General features: G+C 28.1%; 1 protein-coding gene and 1 long non-coding RNA gene across 2 annotated transcripts in view; one reads left to right on the top strand and one right to left on the bottom strand.

Annotated features, from left to right (window-relative positions):
• The window catches only part of LOC111035813, a 186,432-nt gene extending 182,478 nt beyond the window's left edge, over positions 1-3,954 (bottom strand). The window contains exon 1 of the long non-coding RNA XR_002604682.1: positions 3,550-3,954. This is a non-coding gene — a long non-coding RNA (uncharacterized LOC111035813). The remainder of the gene's footprint in view (positions 1-3,549) is intronic.
• A 5,394-nt stretch (positions 3,955-9,348) lies between these two features.
• Positions 9,349-11,951, top strand: LOC111035812 (52 kDa repressor of the inhibitor of the protein kinase-like). Its single transcript, XM_022317593.1, has 4 exons — positions 9,349-9,405; positions 10,478-10,555; positions 10,759-10,976; positions 11,312-11,951. Exons 1-4 carry the CDS (start codon positions 9,349-9,351, stop codon positions 11,904-11,906), a joined length of 948 nt encoding a protein of 315 aa, XP_022173285.1. The 3' UTR covers positions 11,907-11,951.
• The last annotated feature ends 1,284 nt before the right edge of the window (positions 11,952-13,235 follow it).

Below are 13,235 nucleotides of genomic sequence, written 5' to 3'. Positions count from 1 at the left end.
AGTTTATTTTATATATTAAAAAATGTGTTATCTTTTTTTATTTAGGTATATATATTTACATCGTCACATTTTTTTCATGTTCTTTGTGAAATAAATTATGTACAACTAGTGAAATTTAGCATTTACTTGAAAACCAACACAATATTAATAAATTATTAATTGAACATAAAACATGTTAAAACGTTTTGAGTAAGATTTAGTATTTGTAAAATGCATAATATTATAAATGCCGAAGTATATCAATGTAGAATAATATAGTTACTGCATAAATACTATAACTATGCATTACTAATTCAATTTTTTTTTTTAAATTAATTAATTCATCAGGAATTAGTTTACATATTTCATTTAATATTGAAGATTACATATTATTATGCGGACAACTAAAAAAACGCATTATATTTTACATTTGAGTCCATACAAATATTCTTAAGCTTATCAACGATAATATATTTTGTAGAATAATATTGATCTGAGCTAAGGTAATAGCTATAATTTCAAATCCATCAAATATTCAAGTATAATAATAATTGTATACAATATAAACAAAATTAAAACAACAATATGAAAGATAGGGTGAAAGATAATGTTGTGTATTGCAGTACAGCATCTAATTAAAATAATATTTACTAATGAAATTCAATCATTTAAAGTTCAAAACATAGTTTGAAGTACCTAGTTCGTAAAACCTAAATATGTTACAGTGCTGTAGAATAAGATTATGCTTCCTAAACCACAATTATCTACAATTTATCCCAGGTCACTAAAAATTCTATGAACGAACAAATTAAATAATGTTGATTAGGATTCTTATTTATTAAAAAACTTCCGTTTGAATAGAAAAGCTTATTCCTAGATACATAATAGTAATTATTGTTTAAGTTAGTTAATAGCACACGCTGTTTGTTTTATTAATTTTATATAAAATATAATGTATGAAGCACGTAAGTCTACTACCTTATTTAATAGTAAATAAATAAAAGGGAAAACTAATTAATTTCAGTCGAAATTAAATTTCCTATTTTTTATTTATTTATTTTTATTCTTTTTTTTTTATTCTTTTTTTTTTTGAGAATTTAAATTCAAAATGCATTAATTTAAAGTTGAATTAACTTTCCGATTATACTCTTTCAATTGCTATTCAAACGTTTTAGACTTTTTAACTAGCATTTTAACGGTAAGTATATAATATTATAATTTTTCCATAATTCACATATATTATTCTATAAAAAATATTAAAACATACGTGAAAGCTTTACACATTTTTATTTCTCAAGCTAAAAAATAAATAAATTTTTAGAACTTTAATAGGCATTTTTAAAACATATTTGTAAAACAGTTAACACCTTATAGTAATTATAAATAAAATTATAGCAATTATAAGTGATTATTTTCCCTTAATGCGCTGCACAAATATTAGAACTAATTGTAAACAGTCTTTTTGTGTGAATATAATTACAAATTAATTGGTAAAGCGTATTTTCGTTTGTTTTGTTCAAACTAAGTATAAATGTTTCCGATAATAGAGCAAGTTAAGTCAGCCTATTAAAGCCAGTTAAAATATTTACTAATTTACTATCCAACAATTGTTAAGAAACCAAAATATTGTATTATTTAGTTTACACTCTATCAAGTACCTACTATCTAATGCTCTAGAAAATGTATTTTGTTGCTCACTGTTCTGAAGTAGTTTTTCTCGAAATTAGTTAGATTTGTACCGATTTTAAATAATTATAGAGAACTTAAATATTTTATATTTAAACAGTAACTACTGTTTAAGTAGCTACTTATATTTTTAGATTCACAGTTCATAATGTCAATATTGCAAATTTTATCAGTGAATAATTCATATTGATTAAAAATCCAGTTTTTTTATTTTACAACAGACATATGAACCCAAATTATTTTTTTTAGATAATTTTAGCTTAAATGACATGTGACTTGTCAAGCGATTAAACGGCTAATTAATTATTATATTGATGATTAATCAACAACAAGATTTTTGCATTTGCCTTAGACCACCCTTGTCATATTAAGAAAATAAAGAAACGGGACATGTGTTACTCCCTCCCCCCCCCCCAAAGAAAAACCAGGACCCTTCCATAATCCATACACATTCACACATATGCACATTACCGTGGAGAGTAATAACTAATGAACAATAACGAACAGAATAGAATAATAATTATAATATCTAATATCATTGACTACAAAATTATAAATAATATTTTAATAATATTATATTACATAGAACGTAGAACGACATATTATTCCATGGAATATGTCTCATGCTTATCGCTAATTTTACTGTTCGTCGGGATTGGGATTCGACGTTCGTTCCGAGAAAAGCGTTATCTGTTATTTATAAATTTGGTTTCTTATTTTAATTATGTATAGGAGTAAAACTGTTTTATATTTGTTTCATACATCGATATTTTTTTCACAAACATTATAATATAATAATATGTAAATTACGGGATTAAAAATCTTCTAAAAACGGGACGTCTGGTCACCCTGCGGCTTAGACAGGTATTGTTCAACCACTGCATAGTTTATATTTTATAGTATGTATTTTGATTCAATTGTATATTATTTAATATAAACGTCCATCGGCTTCATACCATCACGACGAGTGGGTCATTTACGCCACACACGCCTCAATAAAACTTTTAAAATGTAAACTTTCGTATTTTTTTTTGTGAAACAGTGTGTTAAAAATAAGGATTTTTAAAATATAAAAATTGTTTACAAACATTTACGTTTGAAAACCCCCATACTTAAAAAAAAAAAATGTTTTCTCCCATAAACGTTTGCGGTTTTTCTATGCAGCGTTAAAATTTTTCAAACGCGCTGTGGTTGTATTCCTGCGAGAAGCGATGTAAATTATTATAGCCGGACACGCATCTCGTAGGATTTTTAAAACCTACCCGCTTAATAGTTTACGCCGACAGCCATCGACGTTCAAAAGGCATTCTTCGTGGGACGGTTGGGAGGGGGTGACCAGTTTATAGTGTGGCGATCGTGTGAAAAAGTTTTTATACGACCGAATCGCTTGTGTCGGTAAACTCGTAGAATAGAGAAAAAACTCATTTGTAAGTTTTTATACGCATAAACTTTTATAAAGATTGTGTTTTTTCTTCCGATTTGTTATTCCGTATGTATATTATATATATCTTGCTATATCGATCTGTCTTCATGCGTGTGTGCGCGCGTGTGTGTATGTGTGTGTGCATCATTAACTACCGTGTACGAAAAAATACATTTATTATATTATATTATTACAATAAGAGTACGAAAGTAATTTATAATAACACGGATTTTGTAAGATTCGAGCAACGTCGCCGCAGGAACCAACATCGTGTACCCACCGTCTTGTCCACATATTATTTTAAGATATTTTTCTGTAATGCGGACGACACGGTAGATCACGAAGACGCGTCAACGGCCGTATACGCTCGATTTCGCGGTCCGCGCCCGAAAACCTACACCGGATATGACCGGAAGTCGACGCATACAACAACAACAACAACAACAACAACAGCAACTGACCTCTCTCAGAGTCCGGAGCAGTGGAGTGCGGATGTCATGACGGCGGCGTGCAGCACAGGTCTGTGCGGGTTCCAAGCAGTGGAAAAAAAAAACACCAAACTTAACACAAACGGACACGCGCACTCACGAAACAATTTCGGTTTTTCCGGACGGGGGCGAAAAAAATTTCTTCGACAAAAAAAAAAAAACAAACAAACAAACAAAAGACCAAAATTAACACACCAGACGAACACGAGAAAACGTTTTACGAGTGCGGCGCGAATGCAACGACGACGACGGGGGCAATATTACAATATTATAAAATATAATAATATCGTGGGGCACGCGACGACGAAGTTCTCGACAGCGGACGAAAAACGAGACGAAAAACGGACAGACGTGCGAGACCGGCGCTCGCGTTCGACGACGGGGTAGGAAATGATTCGGCGGCGAGCTTTTTTCCCGCCCGGCCCGCACCGCCCCGGTGGCGGAATCGCGCAGAGCGAGTTTTACGTTACCGGTGGCGCAGCGTAGCGGACTTTTCCGGATTCGAGGTGCTGTCCGGCGGCGGCGGTGCGCCTCGCGCACCTCTTCGGCCGGTGAATTATAATATTTACAATATTAATCGTTATTATTGTTGTTGCGAATTATTGTTATTAGGTACTTACTGTTATTGTAATCGCCGAATCGGTTTTATAAGCCTCCTCCCACGCCGCCGCATCGATTTCTTGACGTCTTCGACTTTATGAAATCAAAAAAATATTATAAGGAGATCCGTCGTCGAGTGACGGACCGTTTTTATTTTTCAACAATTGCATTAGGTACCTATGCACTTTATGTAAAAGGTTATGTTTTTATTTTATTTTCACATTTTTGGTGCTCAGATTTACACCTTTATGGCTGAAACATACGACCGTATGATGCACGCGAATCTATAAATGATTGCAGCACTACTCCGATCGTCCGAAATTCAAATGCTTATAATTTATGCACAATAAAATATCGGTTTAATAATCATTACTCATTAGTATCCTATGTTTATACACATTTTCAGTTCAGGAAAATATTTCGTATTTTAGTATTGATATATAGTTCAAAATTCTTCAACAAAATATAACCAAAAAAACCATCGTAAACTATATAATGTCAAAAAAATTTAGTACAATCTATTGTGTCGTTGAAGTAGTATGTACTTATTTTTATAAAAACATTATTTTCAATTTTTTAATTCGTTGAAATGCAACATGTATTTTATATGTAAATATTATGCTATATGCAATTTCGAATAGTTTTTTTCCATTTAGTTGATTTATCGCTTGAATCAAAAAGTGTTGAGAAACAATATTTTAAGTTTTAATACATTATATTTTTTCTCTACATTTTCTCTAATGATACAAACTGAAACATTCATAATATTATATTGAATTAATAAGCAATAGCCATTTAAGAACAATATATCACGCGATGAAAATATCTTATATTAATCTAAGTGTACACAAACACGAAATATACATTCAATACCTACCTCCTGATAAGAGTGTACTTTTATAATTATTTCTTTATAGGAAAAGTGAAGTTGCTCATTCTGGGCACTAGGCGGTCATTATGCACATACCATAAAAAAATATACTAATAAAATATTATTTAGTAAACATTTTTTTCATTTCCTATCAAAAGATGTATACTTGTTTTTAAAACAACAAAAATAAATGTGTGGTTATTATGATATGTGAAAAATATTAAGATCTACCCATAAAAATGTTTGCGTTGTGCTTAAAATGCAATTACCATAGAAGATAAACCACCTAAACGTTTTAGAAAAATCTGTAACGATCTATTACACATGTGTAACGATAAAACATGTTTATTCGTAGTTTACTCACTACTTGTTATTATACTCTCTGAACACAAATGCGTAATCTCTCGCCCTTAAACGTAATCTTATTTTTCGTTCTTCCAGTCTTTCAGCATGACAGCATCGGATAGTTTTTAACAAATTTAAAAAAAAAATATTAAAGTTATAACATAAAAATATCTCAGTCACACAATTTTATCATATTATTTTTTTGTAATTGTAAAAATAACTATAAGATAATATTATTGTTTCGGCATGGATATATTGATGAGTACAGACACCTAAATCTAATTGGTTTAAATGATAAGTATTATTAAATTCGAAGAATTTATTTAATTATCAAATATTCATTAAAAGCATTATTTTGTAAGATCGTACAGAAATGTATAGTATGTGTGAACTATGTTCAAATAAATATTCAATTAAATTATTCTTATTACCATGAAAAAATAACTTTACTGAACCGTCAAGTTTTAAGTTCCGACTAATAGCATTTCAAAAAATTATAAAAGCAAAAGAGACGAATCGTCCGACGTTTATATCATTAAACATCATCTGCCAATAGATAGAGATACCTAGTTTAAAGTTTAGAGTCCTAACAAAAGTTCGTAATTCTGACACTTAAAGTAAAATGTATTCAAACAATAGTTTATCTCTGCGTTTTTAAGTAAATTACTCATACAATTTTAAATTACATTTGTTATTATAGTTAAAGAATTTTAGTTTTTTTTTTATGGAAGACACTTTATCATAACTCAAAATTAATAATATTTTAATATTTATCATGACGAAATAATATGATATGTATAGGTACTGTTTTTATTATTCCTAACCAATAACAAAACTACGTCTTCTATATTTATTGTCACAAGATTATTTTTGAGAAATTCATAATATTACGGCATTGAGAACTAAAAAAAAATCTCTCTACAACGAAAACGAAAAACGCCTTATTTTCTTCCTGTGATTTGTCTCCGAATGGTATACATATATGCACAGTAATAAAACTAATGTCAAACCATTTTGTCACTCAGATAAATGTTTCCAGTTTGTAATTTGCCACCTTAACTCTTTTTATCGGGAGCACTAGAAATTTATGTACTGTAAAACCCGTATCAAACAACTTCGATCGTTACATATTCTGCAGGAGATTGTAGTGCCCTCTATTTATTGGTTTTGTTTTATACCGACCCATTTGCTATTATTTTGGAAAAGCTTGAGACATTGACAAGGGAATAATCGAGACAAATTTTGACAAGCATTTGAATGCAAACAAGCAGCTGAACAAAGCGAAAAAAGCTTTTTTAGACTTTAGGAGGTATAAAGTTAAATTCAACGTTCCGTGTAAGTCTCCTATGGATATAAAGTAAATCGTAAGCACTAATCACAAATCGAATGTTGGAAAGGTCATTTTTGTCATTTCCCAGTATGGCGAATCGAGTATCACTATTAGAACGGTTAACTTTTTTATTCAACGGGTTTCGTATCATCCAACATTTGAAAATAATCGGATAACACTATCTATAATAGTGCATTGAGGTATGCTAAGTGAAACAAGCGCCCACATAATAATATAATCTCTGTATCTTGTTCGTTTTTGTAAAATGTTTTCATATACATCAAAAAACCTTGACTTGACTTAATTAGTCATCTTGTCTGTAACATCTGCCAAGCAATTTTCTTCGTCGTCTATTTCAAATTTATTAAACAAAATTATCCACGTGAATGGATACAACTTGTTTGATCATTCGACCGTGTTATTAAGCGTTGCCACACTTTTTCAGTAAAGTAACGCTCCAATTATTCAATTCCTCTGATTTCCCTCATTATTTTTTCTACTTTTTCCATTCCTTAAACAGTGCAAAATTTCCCCAATAAATTGAATCTTAAATTTTATATGATTTCTTTATTTGCATACCAATAATAACAATTGTGAAGAAAATGAATACGCGTTCTCACAAACAAAGAATACATTTTTATTGTTAATAATCGAATTCATTAATATGAATGAGTTTTCCTATTATCCTCCCACGCCCATCCCGATAAACATATTATTATGAAATACTTTTTTTAAATTTCTGTATAATTATTTTCCTTCATTGCCTAACCTTAAAATGTTGTAGTTAAATTAATTACAATTACTTAATAGTTCTAAGAAAAAATAATTGAAAACGCTACATTTTAAATTTTATATAAAAATATTGTCTATTATTTTCTTTATTTTTTTTCTTTATTGATGAAGTATCAACTTCATAGGTTATTAGCTTACAGTGTTCATTTTAACATTAAATATTTGTCTCTATTATTAGTCTTTCGTTAAAATATACAAATAACAATGTATCATCCACATTAAACGATAAACTGTTTTGTTCATTTCGGATAATTCATCTTCAGCGAACCTCGTAAATGTGGATATAATAATGTTCTAAAAATATTTTTCTTACATAAATTAATAATAACTTTTTGAAAAAATATACTTTTGACTATATTCCAAATCAGTTTATTTCGATGCTTAAAAATCAAAAATCTTATAAAAAAGTTTTGCTCCAGAACATTTTCAAAAAAGTGTAAATGATTTTAATAATATTTTAAAAACATTAATAATATTCATTATTTTAATTATTTACTGTTAAAATAATGACCAGGCCGAATCAGAAAATCTATGTAAACAATTCGATAACACAATATTATTAAATTTACTTTTTTATTAGTATAGAAACAGGAATTCATTCCAGTCTCCAGATGTTTCTATCAAAGTTTTTAAGAATAATAAATTCTCTCATTAGTATTTTTCATCTCGTATAGCTTTCCATTGTACTAATATTCACATTAATGTCTGACATTAGAGTATAAATTTAATTTAAAAATTATACAATATAGGTACCCAAAAAAATTATTTTTTATGTTGGAGACTATAATATTATCAGCATAATGTTTTTAGTTAATAAATAACAATTAAAATATATTACATTACATTTAACCGTCCTCCTAACTAAAACCAGCTATAGACTACAAAAATTACATTATTTTTAATAAGTATATGGTAATATTACTGTAGTAGAATAAAAATTAAAAAGACAAGAAAGGAAATTCGATATAAATGGAAAGGGTAGTTGAGTGCCAATATGTGGTAGAATATAATTAAGGTGGCAAAATATTAAGGGTTAAAAGTAGTAAATAAAAGGTGGGTTGATTTCACGATGTGGATGTGCTTATGCAATTCTTACTCCACTACTAAATAATGTTGTAACCTTGCAGAATATTAATAAATTCGTCTTGACCAGAGTAGTTATATAATTGACATCACTTACCAGTTACCTTGTCAGTAGCAAGACGATGTTCTTTATCGCGGATATTCTTAAGAGCTCATATGGTTGATCGTGGTTCGATGCGCGATATTATTGCAAACTCTAATTACTTATAATATAGTAATCACTTCCACAACTGAACGTATTTAGTACTATGTGACCCAGTGATGTATATAGGGGGAGGGGGCTCCTAGGCCCATAGTGAAATTTCAGATTAAATTAAAACATTTAATGGATGTTGCTAAATTATATAATTATATATCTATATTTTATATTATACCATATTTTTGTTGTTCTAATATGCTAGTATGTTGTTTTTGAGGTATACAATTCACTTAACTGACTGATTCCATGGTCCATGATTGCAATTACCAATCAAAATACGAATAAACTGAAAGGACAGGACAAATAAAGCTGTGTACTAATGATTTATATAGTACGTTGATAGCGCGTTCTATATTTAGAAATGGATTTCTGTTTACTATTGTATTTACATTGTTGTAAAATGTTATCAATTTATTACGGATTGCCAGGAATTGTTTCGTCGACTGTCTTTTGTCGATTGTCTACCTCTTACACACGTCTTTTAGTTTTTACCGTTGTTATTTTTCATAAAAATTAAAAACTGTGTCTGTATTGTTGATTTCAAGTTTCAACATGAGTTTCAAAGAAAAATTGAAAACCTTTTTGTCTGTTCCTCGTCAATCAAGTGAAGTAAGTACCTGTTAAATGTTATTATATTATTATATAATTATTAACTTAAACATACAGTATAATATTTGTTGCAAATAAGTGTGAACAAAAGTACAAGATTAGGATTCGGATTAATATGTGTTAGTAATACAAAAATATACATTTATATGACCAAAATATGTACATGAATATGTTATTTAATACAGTATGTATTTTTCAAAATTGACAAACAAATATAAATATAAATTAAATTATTTTTTATATCATTTTTGCTCAATAATTTTAGCACTTTTTGAATAAAAACTTCTGATGTAGGATCAAAATTGTACAAATATGTTGGAAAAAATAGAATTATTGAGAAATATGTAAAAATATGTAATATCTTTTTTTTTTCATTTATTAAAAATTAAAATGTATCAACATATTACATGTTACAACAAGTTAGTTATTAAATAACTAAAAATATGTAATATCATGTAATGCTTATTTTATTACAAATAATATGAAACAAATTTATCACTTTACTAAATTAAATTATCTAGTCACAGTAAAAATATTTATTTATGTATAAAGCAGAGTCCTAAGTATCATTATTTTTTAAATTTAAAAAATAGGTAGGACCTACATAGGTTTACCATAATAATGTATTTTATAGTTTTTAATAATTCTTTTTATTAATTTTAATGTTAAGCAATAAATTCTAGACACTAGGAAACAAGTGAAACTGTAAAAGGCTACTATGCATGGGAGATACTCAAGTTTTAAATAAGGTAACTTCAAGCAAATGATGTTTTATAAGAAGGCCAGTCTCTATTTTTGTGTAAGCCCCTACACTAAGTCTACTTATAATACAAAGTTTAATAATATGTATATCTACATTTTAAATTTCAAATAATTAGTTATAAGCCTGCCGCCTGGTAATTTTGAAGTAAAACCTACTGAGTACTAGACTATTGTATACATTTACAAATAAATGTATAATAAAAAAATTTTAAAAAATCTGGTGGAGGCTGGTGTAATAATTTATTTTTAGTAGAAGTATTATTATTTTTAATCAATTAACTTGTTAACCTAATTTATTTGTTTATTTTAGAGATCTTGTTCAACCATGAAGAGGTCTATTGGTCAGATTTGTAACACAGATATTATAATTGATGACAATATGAATCAAGTAAAATATATTTATTAGCCAGAGTAAAGAAGTTTGTTTTAATATATTTATATTTTATTAGGAATCTATTTGTGCAAATATTCTGTGTACTGATGAACGTTTATTGGCCAATAGTATTGATACTGATGACAATATGAATCAACTAAAATATATTTATTAGTCAGAGTAAAGTAGTTTGTTTTAATATATTTTTATTTTATTAGGAATCTACTTGTGCAAATATTTTGTGTACTTATGGACGTATATTAGACAATAGTACTGATATTGGTGTGTATGTGACAAAAAAAAAATCAGAACTTTATGTACTTAAAGAAAAGCTCTTGAGGAAAACATGGACTCCAAATTCTTTTACTGACTTATTCATTCAGATAACAAAAGATAAGAAGCGGCATTTTCATAAATCTTGGTTGGGTGAATTTAAGTAGCTGGCATATTCAAAATCTTTAAATGGAGCTTTTTGTAAGAACTGTGTTTTATTTGGTCCAGTAAGTTCTGTTGGTAAAGGTTCAAATCTACAAGTTGAACAACTTGTATTAAAACCATTTCAGAATTGGAAATCAGCTAAAAATGTTTTTTCAACACATAGTAATTTACAATATCATAAACTTGCGATGATGAAATCTAACAATTTTCTTTAACATTTGATAGTGAAAAAGACGCTGTCGATTTTCAAGTACATAAGCAAATTAAAAAAGAAAACATTGAAAATTATTAAAAGTTGTATTCAATTATTGAAACAATAATATTTTGCGGCAGACAAGAACTTCCGTATAGAGGTCATAAAGACTATGGACGTTTAAGTTTAAATGAACCTGAAAATAATGATGGAAACTTTAGAGCAGTACTACGTTTTAGAGCACGAAGTGGAGATGATATTCTCAAGTCGCATATCTTAAGTTCAAGCACTGAACAAATGTATACTAGTCCCTTGATTCAAAATGAGATCATAACATTAATTGGATTGAATCTACTACCTATTCAAAATTATATAATTTATAGAGTTAAAAAATCTATATTTTTTACTGTTCTTGCTGACAAAACCTCAGATGTGCAAGGTATTGAACAGTTTTCTCTATGTCTCCGGTATGTGGATGATGAACCAAATGAAGTTGGGGAAGACTTTCTAAAATTTTTTCCTGTAACCGATATATCTGGAAAAGGTTTAGCTGATACAATGAAAAAAGAACTCATGTATTTTGGACTTGATTTGAAGAACCTAAGAGGGCAAGACTATGATGGAGCTGCGGCTATGAGAGGTGCATTTCATGGAATCCAGGCATTAATATCAAAAGAATATCCATCAGCTATTCATAAACACATTGTCTGTCACATTCTCTTAATCTTGTGTTAAGCGACTCATCAAAGCTTCAAACTATAAGAAATACCATTGGAACAATAAGAGAAGTTAGTACATTTTTAAGGGCCTCGTTTAGAAGAACAAATAGTTTATATATATTATATTTTATATTTTATATAGTGCTGTGTTATTTATGATCGAAAAAATAATATTATTTCAGATTTCGTAGTTTTTTATTGCTCTGTTGTCGATGATATTATTTTTAATTATATGCGGCGTTATCTTTTCTTTGTCGGTTAGTGCTTTGACGGATATTGGTTTCGGTAGTTTAATATCTTATTGTTATTTATGATTATGGAAGATAAATTATTTTATATTTATTAGATGGCATTTATATTTATTACACCCGTATGTGGTCGTCATTGGTGTTGAGTCATATTGTGTATTTATTAATGTATAAGGTAGAAATATAATATATTACATTACGCAAAATAATTATTATAAGTTTTTACAAATGTCTGTATTTAATAATAAACTCACAATACAACTTAGAACAAAATATGTTATATTATTTTGTAATTCAGGCTATCAGATGATTTAAGATGTAGACAAAATATAACTATATAAGTAATAATATGACACTGGCCGTCCAGGTATAATAATAAAACTGTTGTTACACAGAGCATTGAATTCAATTAATTACAATTCCAGATATTATTAAGATCCAGATACATTTTATTAAGATTTAAAAATATATAATATATTATAAAACAATAAAATATACTTACAAGAGAATATCGTAGGAATTATATTTTCCAAAATAAATCACGATGAATGTAGTGTTCCTATCTAATATTTTATTTTATTAGTTCCATATTTATATTATGTATTTATTGATTTTAGCTTTTGAAAAACTTGTATTTTATCTTTTTTGTAGCTTAGTGTAGTATGTACTTACCTACAGTACGTTGTAATTTACAAAACACTAAAATTACTGATTTCGATTAAAAAAAGGAAAACTGTAAACAACGTAAACAACGAAAACAAAGTATTAATACTTTTGTATAAATATCTTCCTTTATACAGTCGTACTTGCATGCTGAGTTGTGAATTCTCAATTTTTATTTATTGGTCATTACTCATTATTTTAAAACTGAAATAATTATATTATTTTGGAGTTAGCATAATTTGATTTAATATCTCCCACTCAGTAAGAACCTTGTTTACTTTTCTTTTCTAAAACTGTACACAAACCATTTTTTTTTTTGCATAATGTTGAAACGATTGATTTTTTTGCATATAAAATAAATACAACTATAATATTAATATAATTTTTTTACTTTTAAATAAAATACCATTAAGTAATAGTACATTTTTATTTTA

The sequence above is a fragment of the Myzus persicae genome, unplaced genomic scaffold, assembly GCF_001856785.1.
Source record: "Myzus persicae strain clone G006 unplaced genomic scaffold, MPER_G0061.0, whole genome shotgun sequence".
Lineage (NCBI taxonomy): Eukaryota > Metazoa > Arthropoda > Insecta > Hemiptera > Aphididae > Myzus > Myzus persicae.
The sequence above is the reverse complement of the archived record's forward strand: the minus strand, read 5'-3'. Positions and strand labels throughout refer to the sequence as shown.